We start from the raw sequence: 20,332 nt of genomic DNA on the forward strand, positions 1-20,332 counted from the left end.
CCTCATTTATCCCTTGAGTTGGCAGTTGGTGCAGTGGTCTCTGTTTATGATCCGGATCATTTAACCTCATCAGCGGTCTCACCCTGTTCTGACAAAACCCCAGTATTCAATACAATATTAATTACAGTATGTATGTCAAACCATGAAAGATGTTTATTTGAAAGTGAGCGGGCCTGCGCATGCTTTCGCGTGGATAATGTAGATTTTGCAAACACATGTTTGGCTGAGACATCGGCGAGATTGATTAAGATGATGTCTGTAGTTTCATGAGCGCTCCCTCGCACCGGTATGAGCCACATGGGCTTCATTCACAGCTTGAACAGAGCCAGGTGTGGTGATCAGGGAGCGGATACACCGGATCCCTCCACCTCACCAGATTACTCCTTACTTTTCTCATGCCTCATTACTACCTCCACGATGATCCTGCTCATACACTGTAGTTGGATGTATTTTGAGAAGGTTTACTTCTTGGTGAGGGTTTGCAGAAGTGTATGCGTCACTCTGTTGGAGAATGAGTGTATATTTGTCTGTGGTCAGAGCCTGAATGTGCATTCCTTCGACTTTATTGGATTTCAGTGGCAAAACATTCTGCTGAATCATTGTGACAACTATGTGGTGTTCTATCTTTGCAAGTTATGAAAGGAAATCTACAAGATATTTAGTTAAGTGGATACCTCAAATAGTCTAGCCCAAGAAAACCATGCTATTTTAAAGCTTTAACAATCTGAACAGTACTGTGTTTTCTGAATTCATTCTAGAGAAAATCTGCCTTGGTAGTCTTAGCCGATATTACGTTAACGTCTTGTAAGGTAATATGTCAGATTGAAATCCAATATGAGTGCAAGGAAGTATAATTTGATGCCCAGGGCAAGGTTTTGGTTCTAAATAATTAGTGCTGGTCCACGTGTCCTGGAAGATTTCAATGTCCCTCACAAATATGAGAAATTCTGGTCAAATATTAGCTTTGCTTTAAGACAAATGATAGGCAGGTTATTTAAAGAATGACATCATCTAGGAATTAGAATTTATAATATTTTCCATTTGCCGGGTGGCTGCTGCAACACTCTTCCAGTATAAACAATTAAACTGGCTTGAGAGCAGCGCGTAAGTGGTGGGTATCCGCCATGGTGATCCACTCTACAAACGTACAAATAGTCAGTCTTCTTTTTATATTTTATTATGGTACATTCCGCAGACATACCTCTTCAATATAGCCAATACGGAGATTATGACCAGAGACTTTAAATATGACGGACTTCAGAAATGGAATCCGTGGCCCAGGGTCTCCTTTTAACCGGAGGTTTAACAGCTTATTATAAATCATCTCATTTTTTAACAATATAATGGAAATTACTTTAAACCGCCAGTTAAATTAACATCATGATCATCCTGCGGAATGTGTCGTCTTTGGGGGGTCAACAAAACTTTCGAAATGTCAATGCTGACAAGTAGCCAGAAGCAGGCCAGGATGTCCATGTCTGTGCCTAAAGGTTAATTCTTTGCTAACTGAGGACAGCTTCCTGTCTCCGTTTTACATTAGACCTGCACATTAGCATCTCTACTTTCCTGTGGTGAACATAATAAAGCCTGTGAAGTAAAATCAGTGATGCTCTGTGATTATAGGGAATTCCTGGCAGGGCAAAGCAAAGGCCTGTCAAATCTGTCGGCAAGGGCATATAGATACATGCTACAAATAGCTATAGGTTAGCGGTGCGTGTGTGTGTTCTCTGAGCCTGAATACATGAAGAGAGTTATTTCTTAGTGTGTGTGCACATGTCCCCCAGACTCATGTCCTAAGATCTCCATCTAATTGCTTGAGTTGCAGCATGGACAGTTTCTGCAGGAGGGGAAGGGAGTGTGGTGAGCTCCAGCTTGCACCGCCTTGGGGCTGACAGCGTGTGAGATGTTTGACAGTTCCTCCGTCAGCCCGTCTTTCTCTGCCCTTCTCTCTCTGTTTAGCCATTCCTGCGTCTGACCTTGCTGGCCCTGTTGAATGTTTTATTATTCCTCCACCGAAACATGTTGAAAGGTAATCAATGGCCATCAATACGAACAAAGACAGTGTCCCTTCAAGGATAGCCAAGGTCAACTGGAAAAGCCTTGAGTTGAAGGTTGGCATTATCACAAATCAATTGCCTATTCTTATGAAAGTATGTATGAATGTTTGTTTGTACCCCTTCCTTTGTTGTGATGTGTTTTTTGTAGGTTAAGGTTATTGAACTGTTAAATACTCTCATATTAGAGCTTTTCAACTGAGCAGTGCTTAACGGGTAAAAAAGAAAAGGCATTCACTATTTCTGGATTAAGGTTTAAGACGGATTCCTTTTACCATTATTGGAAATATTTTATAACTTGGATGGATTTCCTCTCTAAGCACCTGGATCAGTATGAACGAGTAAACAGACTTTTCATGGAGTCTGCAGCCAACTGAAAAAAGCTTTAACAGGTGCATTTGTCATTGTTGCCCTCAGAGCAAATCTTTCCTTCACTCAACACCACAGGAACAACCCCTCGACCTCAGCGACATCCTGTCATTGAGGAAATATAGCTTTTTTAACATGACACAGCCTTGAAGATGGCAGAGAGGAGTCCCACCTGGTTGATCTTGTTCCTTTTCATTTGGTCATCCTCCATGACTAGTAAACGCATCAAACCTGAGAATCCTCTGACCCGTATCTCCTGCACGCCTCCCTTCGCTCTGAGAGTCTCTGCAAGAGCTTCTCCAACAGTAAAAATCACAGATATTTACAGTCTCCTGGAGATGAACAGTAACTAGAGGCTCCTGGTGTGTGCAGGTGAGAGGTCAAGGCTCAGAGGCGGGGTGGCTGGTGGTACGGGTTGGTTCTGTGCGAAGGAGCAGTCGCCGGTGACATGTGAAGGGGAGGCCAGGTGCTAATTGGAGCATTGGGAACGCAAACTAGCTGGCTGGCGGGGCAGCGTGATGGACAGGTTGTCATCTCAAGTTTCGGCTCCTACAGGGAATATTAGCCAACACCTTAGCAGGTCAGCCGTGCAATGGAACCAGCAGTTGTCATTGGTGCTGGATAACATCACTCCACACAAACATACACACTTAGCCAGGGGAGAAAATACACCCCTGACTCAAATGTCATATTTAGATGTAGCGTCTGCTTTGGGAAGCCAAAGTCAGAGAAGGCATACATAATAGCTTAGGCATTCTGTCCAGCCATATGATTCCCATTACAAATGTCTGGATATAGATAATTGCCAACAGACAACAATTGTTAAATTAATGAGACGTGGTAGATATAAAGCCAGCGCTGGCTTCTGTCAGCAACAAGTAGTTGCAGTACAGTAAGTTTGTGCATGCTGTTTGCATTTTGAGTGCTGAGCACAGCCTGCCTGAGAATGTGGAGTATGTCTCTTGGACAGACAATCGGACGACTCTGTCAGCCAGACCTCCTGGGTGGTCTCGATGCACTGGAAAGACACCTTAACTTCCCCGCTGCCATATGTATACGCCACCAGTCATTAATGTAAACCATCAGACTGGTCCCCAAAGAGAATGGATGGCCGTCTCGTTTGGGCAACAGCCATTACTCTTCTCTAGAGGGACCTGTCAGTTGCCAGGATAAAGTCTTTTACTGGCGCAGTATGTGTGAGCGGGCCTGTACTGTGTTGGGTAAGTGCAGCCATCCAGAACTGAACCAGAAGAGCTCTTAAGCATTGTCCGGACAATGAGAAATGGTATTTGGCACTAGGTTTAAAGTCTGGCGTCTGTGATGAAGCCCACTCCATCTTGTGAGGAGAGATGAATTGCAAGGGGGCGGTATAAGACCCTGCTTCAATATTTATCAAGACGGGTGATTGGGGTCCTCCCACCGGCTGCCCCTGACAACCACAGAGCAGGTTCTCCTTGAGCTGAATGGAAAGTAAGCTTTATTAACATGGAGTTAATTTATTCAAGGTGGCCGTTGACGGAACAAAGCCAATTGATGAGGGCGGCATTTGCATAGAACACACCAAGGTTGGTATGTAATTGGTCCACTGTCCAAGCCTGAAGTGTTAATTAGGTGCAGGGACCTTTTGGCTTGCGTTCAGGCAATGGTGTTAATCAAAAAACCTAACACTCCAGAAGCTCAGTCAATTTGTTGAAAGCTGCTCATCCCTGCTGCTTGTAGACAGAAAAGGCTCTGTTGATGGATTTCATGAAATGAATCTCATAATCCATTAACCACAATGCCACATTGTTTCCTTCCGTGTTCTTCCACTTCTTGTTATCTCCCATCAAATTGGAAGAAGAGTTGAAGTGAATCGGCACCAGCTCCTAAAACCTCAGTCATGGGCAGTCCAAAACTACAGTCGCCTCTCTCATAAAGATCCCACATACTTTCCACCAACAGTAAATCCATAATTTTATGAGGCTGCGTTCAAACAAACCGCTCCTTGTATGAACATCCCAAACCAGAACCATGGAAGTGTTGTTTACTGCTGGAGGAATTGCTGTAAAACTTGGTGTCCAAAATTGTTTGTGTGATCATATAACCAAGTCTGTCAGAAAGTCTTATGGGTTGAAAACGTGAGTGAAGCTTCCTTGTGGTTGTTGCCTTTCCTCTCCTGGCTGTATAATCACAACAGGAAAAAGCAGAGAATCAGCTAAGTGAGCACTGCAATCTCCTCTGCACTTTAATTGCTGCCATACAGGGGGCACAAACGCAGGTCCGTTACTTTTGCTCACATTTCTTTCTATTTCTACTTGGCTTTTCACCACAATCGCTTAAAAGAGCATGTTTCTTTCTCTGTGGCTTGTTGCCTCTCTGGGGTATTATCCCGGAGCCTGTGCCCATGAACAATCAATCCTCTCATATGGTTTACAATAGGCTGAATTTCTCACAGCAATGATCACAGCTTGTAGTTTCTTCAGACATGTTTTCTTCAAGGCTGTAGTGACAGCAGCACAAACTAAAAGTACGGCCTGTTGTCGTAAATCAAAGGGCTGTATGTCAGTCGGGGATCAATTAAAATGACGTAAATGTTTAAAGATGAATGTGCATTCATCAGGCCACATGTCGCAACATCTCTGCAGATCTGACTGTAACCTTTGATTACTTACATCATTGATTAATCTCTGAATAATTGAGTGCATTACATGTCAAAAATGACCATTGCATTTGTTTCTGTCCAAAACCCAACAATATTTACCCTAATATCATTTTGACATGAACAAGATAAATTTGAACAATTACACACATACCATACAAACTCCATCTTCTGAAGAAGGTCATGTGATTAATGGACTAAATGGAATAAACATTGTTGCTTGATTTAAAGGGGCAATCCACCACTTGTACACCAAAAGTTCGGTTTAGTCTTTTAAAAACAGTTGTATAGCCCTCAAAAAATATCCCTGATGAATGATGTGAACAGGGTTTTCTTAGATGGTGTTTGAGACCTCAAAGGCTAATAGGATCTCCTCTGCAACAAAAAGAAAGCAACCTGCTGTTTAATATTGAATGACCACTGTCGTTTCTCTGCCCAACAAAAGGCTTTTGTGCTGCTTCCGCTTGACCGCACAAAAAAACACATCAAAGAGAGAGAAAGTCTCAGCTCTCCAGTCGCCACCTTGCCTTTTCCGCTAACCCCACTGTCCATCGTATGGATTAGGGTGGATTGTATCACCATTGGTCTGCCATTTGACCAATGGGGCACTATGGGTCAAAGCTCAAAGACAAAGGCAGGACACTGGGGACTGCTGTGAGGTCTGCAGGGAAGAGTAAGGCCTACCTGCCTTCATACATAATAGAAAACCCACCAACTGTCATTGCTCAAATCCTGCTTTCTCTCTTTTTCAGTTTCTTTCTCTCTCCTCCACCTGCAATGAGGACAAAACAACACAGAATAATACATTTCATAACTCACATTACCACAGCTTTTCCCAATCCTTTGTATCTTTGCACGAAATATCCCCATCCACAACACACATAAACTACACTGTCCACAACAAGCTTGTCTTGTCTTGTCTGAGTAACGACATCCACAAACATTTTTTGTGTGGATGTCATGTGGAAGTTGTGTGATCTCAGCAATGAGGAATGCATATAAACTCGAGATTAACTAGCTACATGTGGTCCAAAGGATTTCTTCATCACAAACATGAAAAACAAAAAAACAATTGTGCTCCAACTTTAGTTCTTTGTTTTTGACGAGTTGTCATTCCTGACTTGTAATTATGAACATTTGTGCAAACTGTGAGGTTGTGGTGCCAAAGACATGATGGAATCAATTTGGACCGAACAGTAATAGCAGTTTCAGTCTACAAAGACCTTATACGAAGGTTATGAGCTGGCATTGAATCTGTAAACACATGGTCCCAGTGCATATATTGAATGACTCTGAAAAACCTTGACAATAGTTCAGAGCAGCCGCCTCCTCCTCCTCCTCCCTGACGGAGCAGGTGCACCATCTGGCAATGTGAACATTTGATGTTAGTCTACAATGCTGCAGCAGTGCGGGCAGGCATGACTCATATGTTTGTATGAAATTGAAAGCAGAGCACTGGGAAGATACTGGATCCAACGGTATGTGGGCTCCAGAGGGTTTCGGTTTGTCTCTCAGGGAATAAGCTGGATCCATGAGACACACTCCTGCTGCGTCCCATCACAGCACCGGGCTTAACTGGCCTTCCAACCTCACGAAGAAATGAAAGTCTCCTATTTCCCCCCACTGAGAAAACAATACGAAGTTCATCATAATATTAAACAGTTATTTCGCCCTGCACCACACCCCTCTGAACAATCTGTTCCCCTTGTGGAATGTTCCAGAGGGATGCTGTCAGAAGTAGAGGACAGGAGTGTACCACAATGTCCAATAGCTACGGTCAATTAACATCGCTTCCTCACCTCTTCTTCACCTCTTGCCTTTTTCTTCACCCCGATATTTGAAAAAGCTTTGGTTGTTGGCTTCTTTCTGTCTTAACTCAACCACTGAGCCTGTATAGGCGATGATGTACAATTGTAAAACTCCTGCTCAGAACATCCATTATCAACAGCTCTATGCTTAGTGACAGCTGCCACCATTTAAGCTCCAGAAGAGTGTTTAAATTAAGATTTACTGCCACGTGTAACAATGAGGTACAGTATTGTGGTCTAAAAGGTTTTCCTAAATCCCCTCCAAGAACTTTTCTTTGGGAAGATGTATGAAATAGCATTTTTTTTGGGGGGGGGGTCAGAATTTGAAGCCCTGCATGTTTTTAATTAGCTGTTAGTAAGTCTTTCGCCCTTGGTGGCTTGCACCGTGTAAAAAGTTAAACCTTTTCAGTGTTAGGAAAATATTGCCTCTGCACGGAGCGCTCTGTGATGCTATCTCCGATGCTATCCTTTCTGCTTTGAAGCACGGGGCTGTTGCGATCTCTCTTTGTAGATGTTCCTTTTGTTAAGCACACATCTGCTTTGCAGGACGCATTCACCTTTTTAATTTTGTTCCTGGCAAAAGTCAGGTAAAAACAAGTCGTATGTGTGTGTGTATGCTTTTCATTATGCGCCACGTGATTATTTTGGCTCGGATGATACAATGTTCAAAATACCCCATGCTCACTTCAAGACATTAACCACATGAGGCAATGTAGGTAAACATGGTGGATGTAGAGAGTGAAGGATCGTGGGAAACGCTCCTGTGACTGAAGTGGTTAACTCGTCTTTATTTAAAGCTAAGCACTCCAGTCTTTACGAGGCGAACGCCCCAAACAACAGCCTGCGATCAGAGTGAGGGGTGCCACAGAAAAGCCCCTTTCCTTAAAGATAAAAGGCCTCAGCCTCAAAAGCCTATGTCACACAATGATGAAAATGTGACTTTAGCCTGAAGCATAGAAGCAAAGCACAGGCAACCTGTTTGTTGATTAGAGGAGCGAATACAAAGAGAGCTGAGAGAGGGTCAATGGAGGGGAGGAAATGGAGGGTGTAGATCTACATTGCCCCCCACACCCACTGCTCTCAGCACAGATTGAAAAAGTGATAAATATGCATGAGTTTGGCTTCGACAGTGAAGGCCTTTGATGGCATGGTTGAGAGTTCTCTATCTCTGGAGCAAATAGGCTGAAAATAACTGTCTGAGAATGTTTACTTGGAGTGTGAACAATATGCGCTTTTAATGAGTTGAAGAGACTCTACAGGAAGACTTTTGTATACAGTATATTCTCCCCCCGAACACGTACTCTGTAATCACAGCATCTCTTTAATGACTGGATGGAAGTTATGTTAAATGTGAAGTACCTTTAGCTCAGACCCCGAAAAACAGTTTCGATTCTAAACGTTAACCAAAGCTGCGACGGTTTCACAATGTGCACCTGCAGCATTCGATCATTCAAATGAATAATGTCTCCTGTTTTATCTCAAGAAATTGGAATACTTTTATTCAGCAATGCTTTAAGAAACATAAAACACTTTACATTATAAGAGCAATGAGGAGTCGCAAGATAAAAAAACATAGCTTAAATAAAACTGAAAAGCATGATTTAAATCAAGAACAATCTAATCACAGAACACATTAACTACAAACTACTGAAAGACTACACATTTCACCAGGAATCCAAACTTTTGCTTTGTTACCAATAATGTTGAGGTTTGATACCAACAATTCAGCGACTTCAGTTACCCTCAATATGAAAGTGCAGCAGGGAGGCTAACATGTGAGAACAGCCACACGATTATATAAAGAGCAGCATCTAAATGGTAAAAGATGGTGTTATTGAGTTTACTTTTGGGATCTAATTTGGAGATCTTGTTTTGATAATGTGGGCTCTGTTTCTCTTGAGTTCAATTTAGTAGAAGTAGAAAACAATGTGTCTTATCTCATTGTGGAAACATGGCTTTTCCCCCCCCCCCTGTGTGTCTCTCAGACCTGCAGGCCTCCCAGTCCTTTGAACACTACAGTATATCAGAAAAGCCCATGGACTACAGGATCCTGCAGATGGATGAGGACCAGGACAGGATGTATGTGGGCAGCAAAGACAATGTCCTCTCCATGGACATTAACAACATCACGCATGGCACACTTAAGGTCAGCACATGCTTGTTATTAGAGTCTGTGATTGTTACATGTTGTTGTAATGCAATACTGGCATCCGGCTTCTCTTTCCTCTCGTCACGACAATTGAGAAAAGGAAATGTTTGTTAAATGAAAACAGCATGTGAGGCACATCATGAGACTGCTGCACTGGTATTATTCTAATATGTGCAATGATATGCAAATGACCATACATTTGCCACGATCAGAGTAATTTAGGGTTATTCAAACGAGGCATAAAAATGCTCGAGCTGTCTGATAACTGATTCTGTATGCAGTGAAGGAGTTATCGTTAGTGTAATTGACAGGCATGAAGTGCATAAACAGATGGCAAAGCATTTAGGTTCCCCCAGGGAGAGCTACACCGCATCCATTTTTTCCAAGTAAATTGCTTGATGTATTCATCGAGCGAGACCTTCGAGCACCTCTCTCCCGGGTCTGAAAACTCACACATTTTCCACAGACGGTAGCTGGCTCACTGATATAGAAACTACTATTGAAACTGAAATTGTTTCAACATTTGCTTTGTTCAATTTCCACACATTTTCCCTGTGATTTCTTTCTGTGTATACATGATCTGATCAAACCTTAATGTGGGCACATTCATGTCTCTCTCAATCTGTTACTGGTGTCCAGGGCTCACTTCCACACTTTCAAATGTTGTGCTGTTTTTCCCACCAGGTGTTTTGGCCTGCGTCTATAAGCAAGATAGAGGAATGCCAAATGGCAGGAAAGGATCCTACGGTAAGAACCCAATTTAGTTCAAACCCAGTTCAACCAATAAATAACAAATGAGGGAAGCTGCTGTTTAAGTGAGCTGTTAGTTATTTCTTCCCCTCACAAGTCTGTGTGAAAGGCTTGTGTTGTGTTACTTCTGTTTCGTCACACTTTAATGTTCTCTTTAAAACAAGACTATGTAACGTTTGGAAGAACAAATACCACGTTATTCATGAATTCATTGCAATAAAATAGTTTATGCAATGCATCAAAATCCCCCTAGCATTTTGTATACATAAAATAACTCCATTATTGTGTTTGTAACATCTATCTAAATCATCACCTAGCTTAAAGAATGCTATCATCCCAATTGTAAAACCCTGTTTGTGCCGGGAATATCCAGCTGCAGCACACCGGTGATGGCGTATGCGGTATATCCTGGACCCTATACATAGTAGCTGTTACTGAAGTTGTTAATGTTAGCTAACATAATGAATTACATAGAAATCATCAGGTTACAACACCAGTATGTCTGACCAGCCCTCATGCTCTTCTGCCATGATGGTCGCGATCGAGACGAAAGGTTTTGCCTGCTGTTCCCAGATCCGTTCCTCCAAGCGGGTCTACTGCGGAACCGTGCGTGCCGCCACCTGGGAATTCCCTCTCCCATCTGTGAGCTTGTATCAGGTCCAACCACATGTGTTAGCAGGCAGCAGATGTCTGCGGGGTCACCCACTGGCCCGGAGTCCTCCTGGCATCGGCGCGGTTAGTCAGGAACGAGGGAGAGGCGTGGGAGGATCGAGGGCCACGGAGCACTGTAGAAAAATAAACCAGAATCAAAGCCTGCAAATGGGACGCAGCTCATTGACTCCGATATTTCATAACCCGGCCTGATTCTGAACAGCTCTTGTTAGCTGCAACAAGATTTAATGAAGGCCTAGCAGTAGGACTCAGACGACTGATTCCTCCTCCGCCTCTGTTTTCCTCTAATTGGGTTGTTCTGGAGTTGCCTGTAGACACTGCAGTGTCTCCCAACCTCCCAAGCAACTTTTTAGCAACATAAATTGAAACCCTAATTTTTAAATGAACAGATAAACCATAAAATGCATCACACTAAGACCAGCGCTGCCTGTTTGTCCTACGTTCTCCACCATCTCTTCCCCTGACAGCAGCTGGGGTAATGGAGCTCGGCTTTTGTAAAACGTGCTGTTGCAGAAATAGAGAAGAAGCTGTTTCCAGTCACTGAGTGATTTGTGCTGCTCACAACCCGCCCGCTGTGTGGAGCCACTCAGCGGCCACCGTCTTCCTTCTGTCATCTCTCTTCTACTCACAACTCTGCCAGCTTCTCCTCCAAAATGTTCTCTTTCGGTCTTACTATTTTTTCCACTTTGCTTGGTCACTTTTTCCAACTCGGTTTCTTCTCTACCGCAGTATGTTTCATTTTCTCTCTTCGATAATGCTGCTCTTCTTTCTCATGGCTTTCTTCATTTGAACCAGAACCCCCATCTCTCTGTTATGATTATCCTACACATCTGTATATATTAAGTTCCTCTTCCCCCGATAGAATCTGTGGTGAAGAGGGGCTCCAGAGAGCGACCACACATTGTTTGTGCCGGAGGGTTGCGCAGAAGGAGAAATATAGACCAACCAAGTTTTTGCTGCTACCTCAAAAGACTCCACTTTAAACTCAATGTGATCAGCACTTGAATTTGAGGCTGTAAGGCTGGATGCTGTTTATCTGGCACGACCACGAAGCCTGCGTGCGTATGAATAGGAAACGTGAGAGGAAAATAAAACGGGATGCGGCTACACATATATGTTGCTCTGTGAGACTCGACTTCAGATTTGGGTGCAGGCCCCGAACCCAGTGGGTGTGTGAGAGTTGAAAGAGGGTGTAATGAGATGATAGGAGAAATGAAAGTGAAGAGAAAGCAATTCAGACAGAGATAGGAAGATAAATAACAGAGATGGGTGTGTGATGGGGAAAATTCAGTTTTTCCTCGAAAGCTCCCAGTGGAGCTGTGCACCGACCGCGAGCTGCAGCAGCTGCCATTCCTGCAGCCATGGCCAAGTTCCTGACGGCTCCCTGGATACGTCTTCCTCTCCTCCCCACTTCTTTCTTCTCTCTCGCTTCCTTTCTCCATTAGCCACACTACCGTTTGGGTTTGGGAAGTGACATCCGAGATGGAGGTAGATCAGTAAATTGCCTTACCTAGATATATCACATATATCACTGACACTCTTTTTTCACTGGCCTTAATACCAGACCAGTGAGCTGTGGGATTGTTTGATTGTGCAGCATGTGATTGTGTAACGGTCATAGGAAGTGAGATACGTTTGAAATACTCATCTGGAATTGGATACTTCAGGAGAGATAAACAAGTTCTGGAGTTGGTATTCACCTTGGCTGTGTACCAGGAAATAGACTTTATCCTCAGTGATGTCTCAGTGCATTGAACATAGCATGAGATTAAGAAAAGAGAAAGTAATTCATTTTTACAGTGATCAAGGAGTACTCATTATTGATCGACGCATCAGACTGTAAACCACTTCAACAGTCCTCGTTTTTTAGGGACAAGGCTATGATTAACCCATTATCCTGAGAAAAATAGCTTTGTTATCTCAAGATAACCAAATAATGAATTTGTAATCTCGAGATAACGGCAATGAAGAATTATTGCAAGAACGGCCATTACATTACATTACATTACATTACACTACTGGTCATACCAGAGTAATTAAGACTGCAGCAGAATATTCAATTAGGGTATTACATGTTGGCATGGTACATAGGTTATGAGCTCGGTTTTTTTTTTCTTCCCAAAAGCTGCATATTGTCTCTTTAAAGTGTTGTGCAGGAACAATCATGTTATAAACTCATAACAATTATTTATAGCTTTAACATTTCTGAGTGACCTTTTTATTGTTGTTTCTCACCTATTGAACTTTTTACATGTCTCTTTTTGTTTATCTGTACTTTCCAGCACGGCTGTGGGAACTTCATCCGGGTGGTGCAGCCTTATAACAGAACCCATCTGTTCATGTGTGGCAGCGGAGCGTACAGTCCCGTCTGTGTGTACATCAATCGGGGCCGCAGACCAGAGGTGGGAACACGATGACAAATTCATTTCACTAAATATACAAATTCTTGACGGTATAAACCATGTTTTGGGGACATTGGCCTGCATTGCAACCGTTACTGTGAGAAGACCAAAAACTGCAAATGTGTTCTGTAGATTATTCATTCTAGTTGTCTATTAAAATACTTTAGGATACACTGCAGGCTGCTGAATGATACAACACCACTAACATGATCTCAAAAGAGCAAAAATAGGAACATCTGGTACCTCTAATCCGAAATAGTAAATATTTTCAGTTAAAGGGTTAGGGTTAGGGTTCAGTTTAACCCTAACCCTAACCCAAAAATGGGACATTTTTTAAAGCTAAAAATAATGAGTTAAACAAGAACAAGCAGTGGTTCCCCAATGTTATTACAGAAATAAACCTAATTACATGATCTTAAATGTGCGCATTACTCAGTTGAGAAAGTAGTTCTCCTCTTTGTTACTCAGAACAGAGTTGACTGTTATTGTCACCCCTATGGTTATACAATCAAAGTAGTGGGAATACTGCCACCCAGAGCAAGTAAACAAACATCATTTTCTGTGAGAGTATAAGTAATCATAACAGATGGTTCAAAACAATTGATTAATAACTGCAATAAAATAAAATAGAATGTCTTTACAAAACCTCTGGAAGGAGTAATATAATACTGGAAAGTGGATGACAACCAGCTCATAGGAAATTGCGATATAATCTTTGTATAAAACATAATAATATAAACAGTTTATCTTTCCCTGAAATTAAATTCATGCCGGCATCAGATAGCGATTGTTAGCGTATTCTTTTACTGGTCAACTATGAATTTAGCCACTGCATGATAAGAAATACTCCATAAATCTATAAGAACAAAGTTTTCTTTGTACTCCGTTCGATGCCACAACAGAAGAGATGGCGAGGATAAGAGGGAGAACATGGAGCTCTGGTGTCAGGGATGGAGGGCTGATTTCTAGGCGCTCTGCTCTCATGTCCGGCCACACAGCTCTGGAAGTGAGAGCAGGAAAGCCCTGCAGGAGAAAAGTGCTAGCCACAGACTGACGACTGGTGCCAAACACTAATAAGCAGAGCGAGTGAGCCCCCGACCAGGCTCTTTACGCACTGCGGTGCCTTTTGTCATTCGGGGGTTTTGTTTGAAAGGCAGACTGCTCTGTTTTCAACTTCTGAGCTCAAACATGTCAAGAGAAGGGATCTGCTAAGTGTAACAAGCTGCTGTAGTGGGAGGTTGTTTGCGAGCTCACACAGTGTGGACCTTTGCCCCGAGAACATGCCCCGGACTATTAAGTGTGTTGTAACAGACAAGCTTTTTATTTGCGTGTGTCAAGGTGTCTTACTTTCCAAAACATACATTTCTGAGTGGACGGGGGCTTTAATGGTTCATTGTGACATCAGATGACTATTAAGTAGGATATAAATGTGAGATACCTTTTGCAGATTAATGACAGAACCTAACAGATGGAGTCAGTCCACCTCGAGAACTTCTTGGCGTACAAACGCATTTTCCTGGAAAAATGCCCCTCTGCCGACATAGTATCCCCATTCATAGAAGCACCACCACCATGGGCCAGACCTAAATACAATGGAACAGGAAGCTCTATAATTAATTTACCCAGGTTACTGTAAAAGGCGTTTGGAGCGTTCAGTCTGCTACACGGGGGGGGGGGGAACCCAGCCAGGACCGATTCTGTGCCTTAAACCAAAGGGGAGGGAAACGTGAGCAGGGCTACCTGGTGGGACATTTGGTACGCTCATACATGCAGATGCAGTTTTATTGTAGTAGAGGACACAACTTAGCCTATAAAACTGTCTCCACAGTCCCTGACTTCCTCTTCTCTCTGTCACAGGAACAAGTATTTCACATCGACTCGAAGACCGAATCTGGAAAAGGGAGGTGCTCCTTCAACCCTCAAGTGAATACGGTCTCCGTCATGCTCAGTAGGTGCCTCCACCATCATGACTAAGTTGTATTTGCCAAGAAGAAAAGAGTTTGTTTATCTACAGGAACAGAGCCCCTTTCGGTTGAAATCTCCGTGGGGGGATTTTGGTTCTGAGCATATCGTTATATTTAAATGTCTTTGCACAAAAAGTAAAGAGAATTCAAATATCAGCTCGACTTAAACACACATCAACCACAGACCACCAGAGGCTGGAGCAGTACCTCCTTCAGGTCAGGCCGCACCCTCTCTTTCCTTTGAGCTCTGATTGGTCGAGGAGTGTTAGGTTGCTGTTGACATGGCCTAAGGCGACACATTGCACCCTCAGCTCTACTTTCTGACACCTGAGTATGGCCATGTCAGCAGCAGCTTTGCCAGCTAGTGAGCGCCTTCAGAGATGCCCGGAAGGGAGCCCGAGGGAAGGGTGGAATAACCTTAAGTGGTGGGGTGGAAAGGAAGGTGCTCTGCCAAATGAGGTCAGAGAAAAGGCTGCGGAAGCAGTGATGTGGCTCTCCAAGCCTCAGGGATTCAGAAGCAGTGTGTGGGCTCGATAAAATCTGCGCTTCATCTCTGCATCCTCATGTTTTAGACCCTCTGTGGCTGTCTGAGTGCTGTCAACAATCGCTCTTCAGCAAGCTAGATTGAATGCTGGCCACATAACCCTAATCCTCCCCTAAATTGCTCCACATTCTCCAAAACACATGGCCTGGAACTGATGGATGATGAAGTGAGAGTAAAGGAATGATAAAGAGCATGAAGTGGCGCATTAGAAGCAGAACACACATAGACTGTAAACGAATTCATAGAACATTATTTATCAGTCACCAAATACAACATCGCTGACATCAGCTGTTGCTTTTTTTGGATCTACAAAGTATGTGAGCACATTGTTGATTTGTTGTGTGTTTCCTTCAGACCAGGAGCTGTTCTCAGGCATGTACATCGACTTCATGGGGACAGATGCTGCCATCTTCAGGAGCCTGACCAAGAGAAATGCAGTGCGGACAGACCAGCACAACTCTAAGTGGCTTAGTGGTGAGCACACAATCTTTCTCCAAAGACTTTGAATGTGTATATTGATTGTACAGAAGCATTGAGAGGCAAGTGAGAAAGATCCATTTTCTAAGTCTGATCTAATTAGTCTTCTCTTACGTGTTTATGGGTTAGAAACAGGTGGGAAAAGAAGGTTCCTTTTGGCAGGTGAATCCTAATATGTTGGGATCAAGAGTCTGTTGTTGAAATATTCATTTTGGTCTCAAGAGACTGAAGTGCACCTCTGCACCGTGTTCTAAAATACTTTACTTTTATATAACTTCCTATGCACACAATAAAAGTACCCTGTGCTAAGAGTGTAAAGACTCACCTGGAAGAAAACATGAATGCTTTTAGTGCTATTTGTAACATGTGGTGCACTTCAGCCTCTTGTGGCCGAAACGGCTTATTGAAACATGAAAAGATGCACCTGCCAAAACCTTGTTTCAGAACCTTTCTCCTGTTTAAGTCATAAACTCAGACATAGAAAATGGATCACCAAAAATAAATTCTCATTTGCCTCTCAGGGCTTCTGTGGGATTAATTTACCCAATTGATACGGGTTTTCTTTTCTTCGTTTATTTATTGATTGATAAAGTCTCCATGTATTCTTTTCATTCAGAACCAATCTTCATTGACGCCCACCTGGTACCAGATGGATCAGACCCCAACGATGCCAAATTGTACTTTTTCTTCCGCGAGAGGCTGACAGATAACAGTGGAAATACAAAAAATATCCACACCATGGTGGCCCGAGTGTGTCCAGTGAGTTCCTTTTCTGCGCATAAAAAAAAAATCAATAGTGTATGTTTTGTGTTTTTCGAGTTGCTATGTGCTGCTTTTGTCTGCAGAGTGACATCGGAGGACAGCGGAGCCTGGTGAACAAATGGACCACCTTCCTTAAGGCCCGGATGGTGTGCTCAGTTCTGGAGGAAGACGGCACCGAAACTCACTTTGACGAACTAGGTGAGTAAAATGAAGGAACAGGAAGACTATTGTGGCATGTTTTTGTTGCGTGACTTCCAAGCTCCATTTTGTTTTCATGATCCATGAAATAATTTTAAAACAAACTGTGTATTTTATAAAATACAAGGCCATGATAACTCCCAAAAGCTCGCTATTTTTTTGTTCCGCGGTTTCCAGTGATTTCCTTCTCCATAAACAATCAGTGGTATTTCCTTTGTTTGGTCTGGATTAGAGCTAAAGCCCTTTATCAACTTTCATAACAATTGCTCTGTTGTTTTTTGGTTACCTTGTATTCATTTATGAGCATATTATTCCAGTCCTCCCTGAGTCTCCGCATTGAAAACGGCAAACACAGCTCGCATCATTTTAAATCTGGTTTTCATTCAGTTCATTAGAACAATCAATCTGTCAACATGTGCACTTATTAATTTATGCATTCTTCACTTTTTTTGGCAATCTCACCTTCAGGATGAGGTGAAGTGGGATATGGGGAATTTGTTGAAGGTATTACAAGGTTTGTCTATGTGTGCACATATGTGTTTTCTCTTACAGAAAACGTGTTTTTGCTGGAAACCGATCAGCCCAAGGGCCTGTTGGTGTTTGGAGTCTTCACGTCCACAAGGTAAGGCTAGCGGCGATGAGCCAACGGTAACATTCCTGCAGGCCTCAGTAGTTATGTTAATCACTGACTGGATATCAGCAGGAGGGAATGTATACATGGTTTATTTTTTGACAGCGACGATATGATGCAAAATAATAAAGGGGAAATTAATTATATCTAAGAAGTAAATCCTTTTCCATACAAGTCCCTTGTAACTCTCTTCAGTGAAAGTACATTTGAGCGCATCTTAGAATTTCTTCTACTTTCATGATCCTCGCCATAAGAGATTAAGGAAAGAAAGGTTTACTGACTAAACATCTGTGGTAAATGAAGTAAACCACACTGAATAAACAGATTAAACATCTCTTATTCAGCCAAAAGTCACAGTCAGCAGGGTTGAATGGCACATTTTGGGGTTTAAAGGAATGGTCACTTGATCCATGTGTTCTGATCTCTAATTGAGCTCGTCTGGTTAACCTAGTGTGACACTGCGACACACCCTCGATCCACTTGTTACCCCCAGGATCACAGAAAGGTTACAGTAGAGTATCCTGGCTCAAATAGCACAGCCAAGCCAAACAGTGAGGTCCTTCAGGTCTCTTACCTCAATGTTATTCCTTTCTCCACACTGTGATTCTTCCTCCGTCCCCACTTTACACAATGTGCTTCTGCTCCCCTTTTCAACAAAGACTCTTTTATGTGTAAAGCAGTGTGGTTTTAAATGACTTAGGCAAACCACATCAGATAAATGAAAAGGAACTAGGTAAGCTGTCCCCTCTGGAGAGTGGCCTTGGTTCCACCCAGACTGCATACCTCGCACATCCTTAGGAACGGAGATCTTAATAAACAACTGCAGAATGTTTTAGCTGGGTGGGTCTCGAGGATGTGAGTGAAGTAAGTTCCCACTGTTGTGTTTCATTCAAAGTATGCATCTCATTTCCTCAGCTCCGTGTTTAAAGGCTCTGCAGTGTGTGTGTACAACATGGCCGACATCCTCACCGTCTTCAACGGGCCCTTCGCTCACAGAGATGGGCCCAACTTTCAGTGGGTGGCCTTCCAGGGGCGCATCCCTTACCCGAGGCCCGGAACTGTAAGTTAATTTCTCGGCCATTCATTGATTCATTCATTGGTCATTTCAGGGCATGATGCTAAAACAAAAATTCACGTAAAGTATTAATGTTAACCGCACACATTTCAAGGCAGAAAAGCAGCAGGGAGAATTCAAATCTTGTATAACCAGCCACTGTCTTTAAAAATATTCAAATCACTCAACTATTAGAATAACTCATTAATTTCATAATAAGATGAACTTCACAAACAGAACAATAAACAATGGCCCCGATATGGACCCTTGTGGGACTCCATGTTTCCAACGCATTCCGAGGCCTATGCCATGTCTAAACTATCCAATATAAAAGTAATACATGGACTTTGTCAATGATGACAATGACGTTGTTTGCAACACAAGACTCTCACGGCCTTTTGTTTCTCAAGTGTCCTGGTGGAGCCTTCACACCGGACATCCATACAACAAAGGAGTTCCCAGACGACGTGGTGACCTTCGTACGAAACCATCCAGTCATGTTCAACCCCATCTACCCAGTTGGTAAAAGACCTCTGGTCGTTCGGACCAACGCTGACTACAAATACACATCAGTGGCAGTGGACCAGGTCATGGCTTCTGACGGCAACTACCAAGTGCTCTTCCTGGGAACAGGTAAGAATGTAGACAGGTTCTGCAGATTCTAGCAAAGTGTTTTCTTTTATACCTTCGTGCCGGCGACACAAACGTCAGAACCTGATCGATACTGAATTTTTGAGGCTGATACTGATCCATAAACAAACATTTTTGATTAGTATATCTTCAAATGATTGAAAATAATTGTGAAAAGAAATATGTACTGAGCAGGACATTCGTCTTATATCTTTGAAGTTTTTCTACTGCTGTATCTGGTTACTTATCAGCTGATATACGCCGGTGCAGATGCATCTGTCATGAGCTCATGCGAGCTTGGCTGATGTATTAGTCCAGCTCTAATGAGCGTTTTATGGAGCAGTCACAATCACCACTGAACTGTAACCAGACGGTTAGAAGCAAACATATTTACAGTTAAACGGGAAGTAGCAATAACACCAGTGAGGTGTTTCATAAGTAAATGACTGTTGAGTGGAGTCCAACTGTCACAGCTTGTAATCTAATAACAGAGGAGAGTGCAATGTGTGTGTGGTGGAAAATTTGAAAACACAGATGATACAGCATTTATTACAAATTATGGCACAAACAGTCCATAAGGGGAGGACTTTAACCTCCCGTGCTTTACTTGTGTTGTCGTGAGAACCTGCAGGCTGGGTAGAGTTTGTTTTAATCCACCTTGATGTTGTCACTTGTTTTTGTAAACTACCTGAAACACATAAAAGTGTATTATCTCACCTCGCAGGCAGAAACATTTTAGACGAATGTATGATGAATGTTCCAGAGAGCACAAGTCTAGAATTTTTAATCTCTTGTTCCTGCACTCACAACATGGTGGTTAAACAGTATGATATGTTTGTTTGTGTGTGTAAAAATCATGCATGCGTTCATTCTTGTGCATGTCAACTCGTGCACATGTTTGCATTCAGCAAGCAGCTCTGGGACTCTCTCTCGCAGCTGCTTGTGTTTATCAGGCTGTTTCTCCTGCATGGATTCTTGAAGAAAAGCCAGTGCTGCCTAACCCGTATCTGAGCTGGAAATGCTGCTTTGTTTTAAGGATGAGGGAGTCACTCTTATCACGCCTTTCCAGGAGCTGTTACTGTAACTCCTTCTCCCTACTCGGCTGCTCCAACTCCCAGGACAAAACAGCCTTATTGATGATGGTTGCATTGCATTTTGCCCTTTTCGTGGCCTTTGTCCTCCCTTGTGCGGGCTTAAGAGCTTCCATTCCCACCCTTGCCACGGTTGTTT

General features: G+C 42.8%; 1 protein-coding gene across 2 annotated transcripts in view; it reads left to right on the top strand.

Annotated features, from left to right (window-relative positions):
- sema3c (sema domain, immunoglobulin domain (Ig), short basic domain, secreted, (semaphorin) 3C) overlaps positions 1-20,332 on the top strand; it is a 45,131-nt gene that overhangs the window by 17,498 nt on the left and 7,301 nt on the right. For both annotated transcript variants that reach the window (XM_029462057.1, XM_029462056.1), the window contains 10 exons: positions 8,855-9,015; positions 9,703-9,765; positions 12,723-12,842; positions 14,700-14,790; positions 15,705-15,824; positions 16,444-16,586; positions 16,673-16,787; positions 17,340-17,409; positions 18,334-18,478; positions 18,883-19,105. In XM_029462057.1, the coding sequence (XP_029317917.1) occupies positions 8,855-9,015; positions 9,703-9,765; positions 12,723-12,842; positions 14,700-14,790; positions 15,705-15,824; positions 16,444-16,586; positions 16,673-16,787; positions 17,340-17,409; positions 18,334-18,478; positions 18,883-19,105 (1,251 nt within the window). The remainder of the gene's footprint in view (positions 1-8,854; positions 9,016-9,702; positions 9,766-12,722; positions 12,843-14,699; positions 14,791-15,704; positions 15,825-16,443; positions 16,587-16,672; positions 16,788-17,339; positions 17,410-18,333; positions 18,479-18,882; positions 19,106-20,332) is intronic.

The sequence above is a fragment of the Cottoperca gobio genome, chromosome 23 (assembly GCF_900634415.1).
Source record: "Cottoperca gobio chromosome 23, fCotGob3.1, whole genome shotgun sequence".
Classification (NCBI taxonomy): domain Eukaryota; kingdom Metazoa; phylum Chordata; class Actinopteri; order Perciformes; family Bovichtidae; genus Cottoperca; species Cottoperca gobio.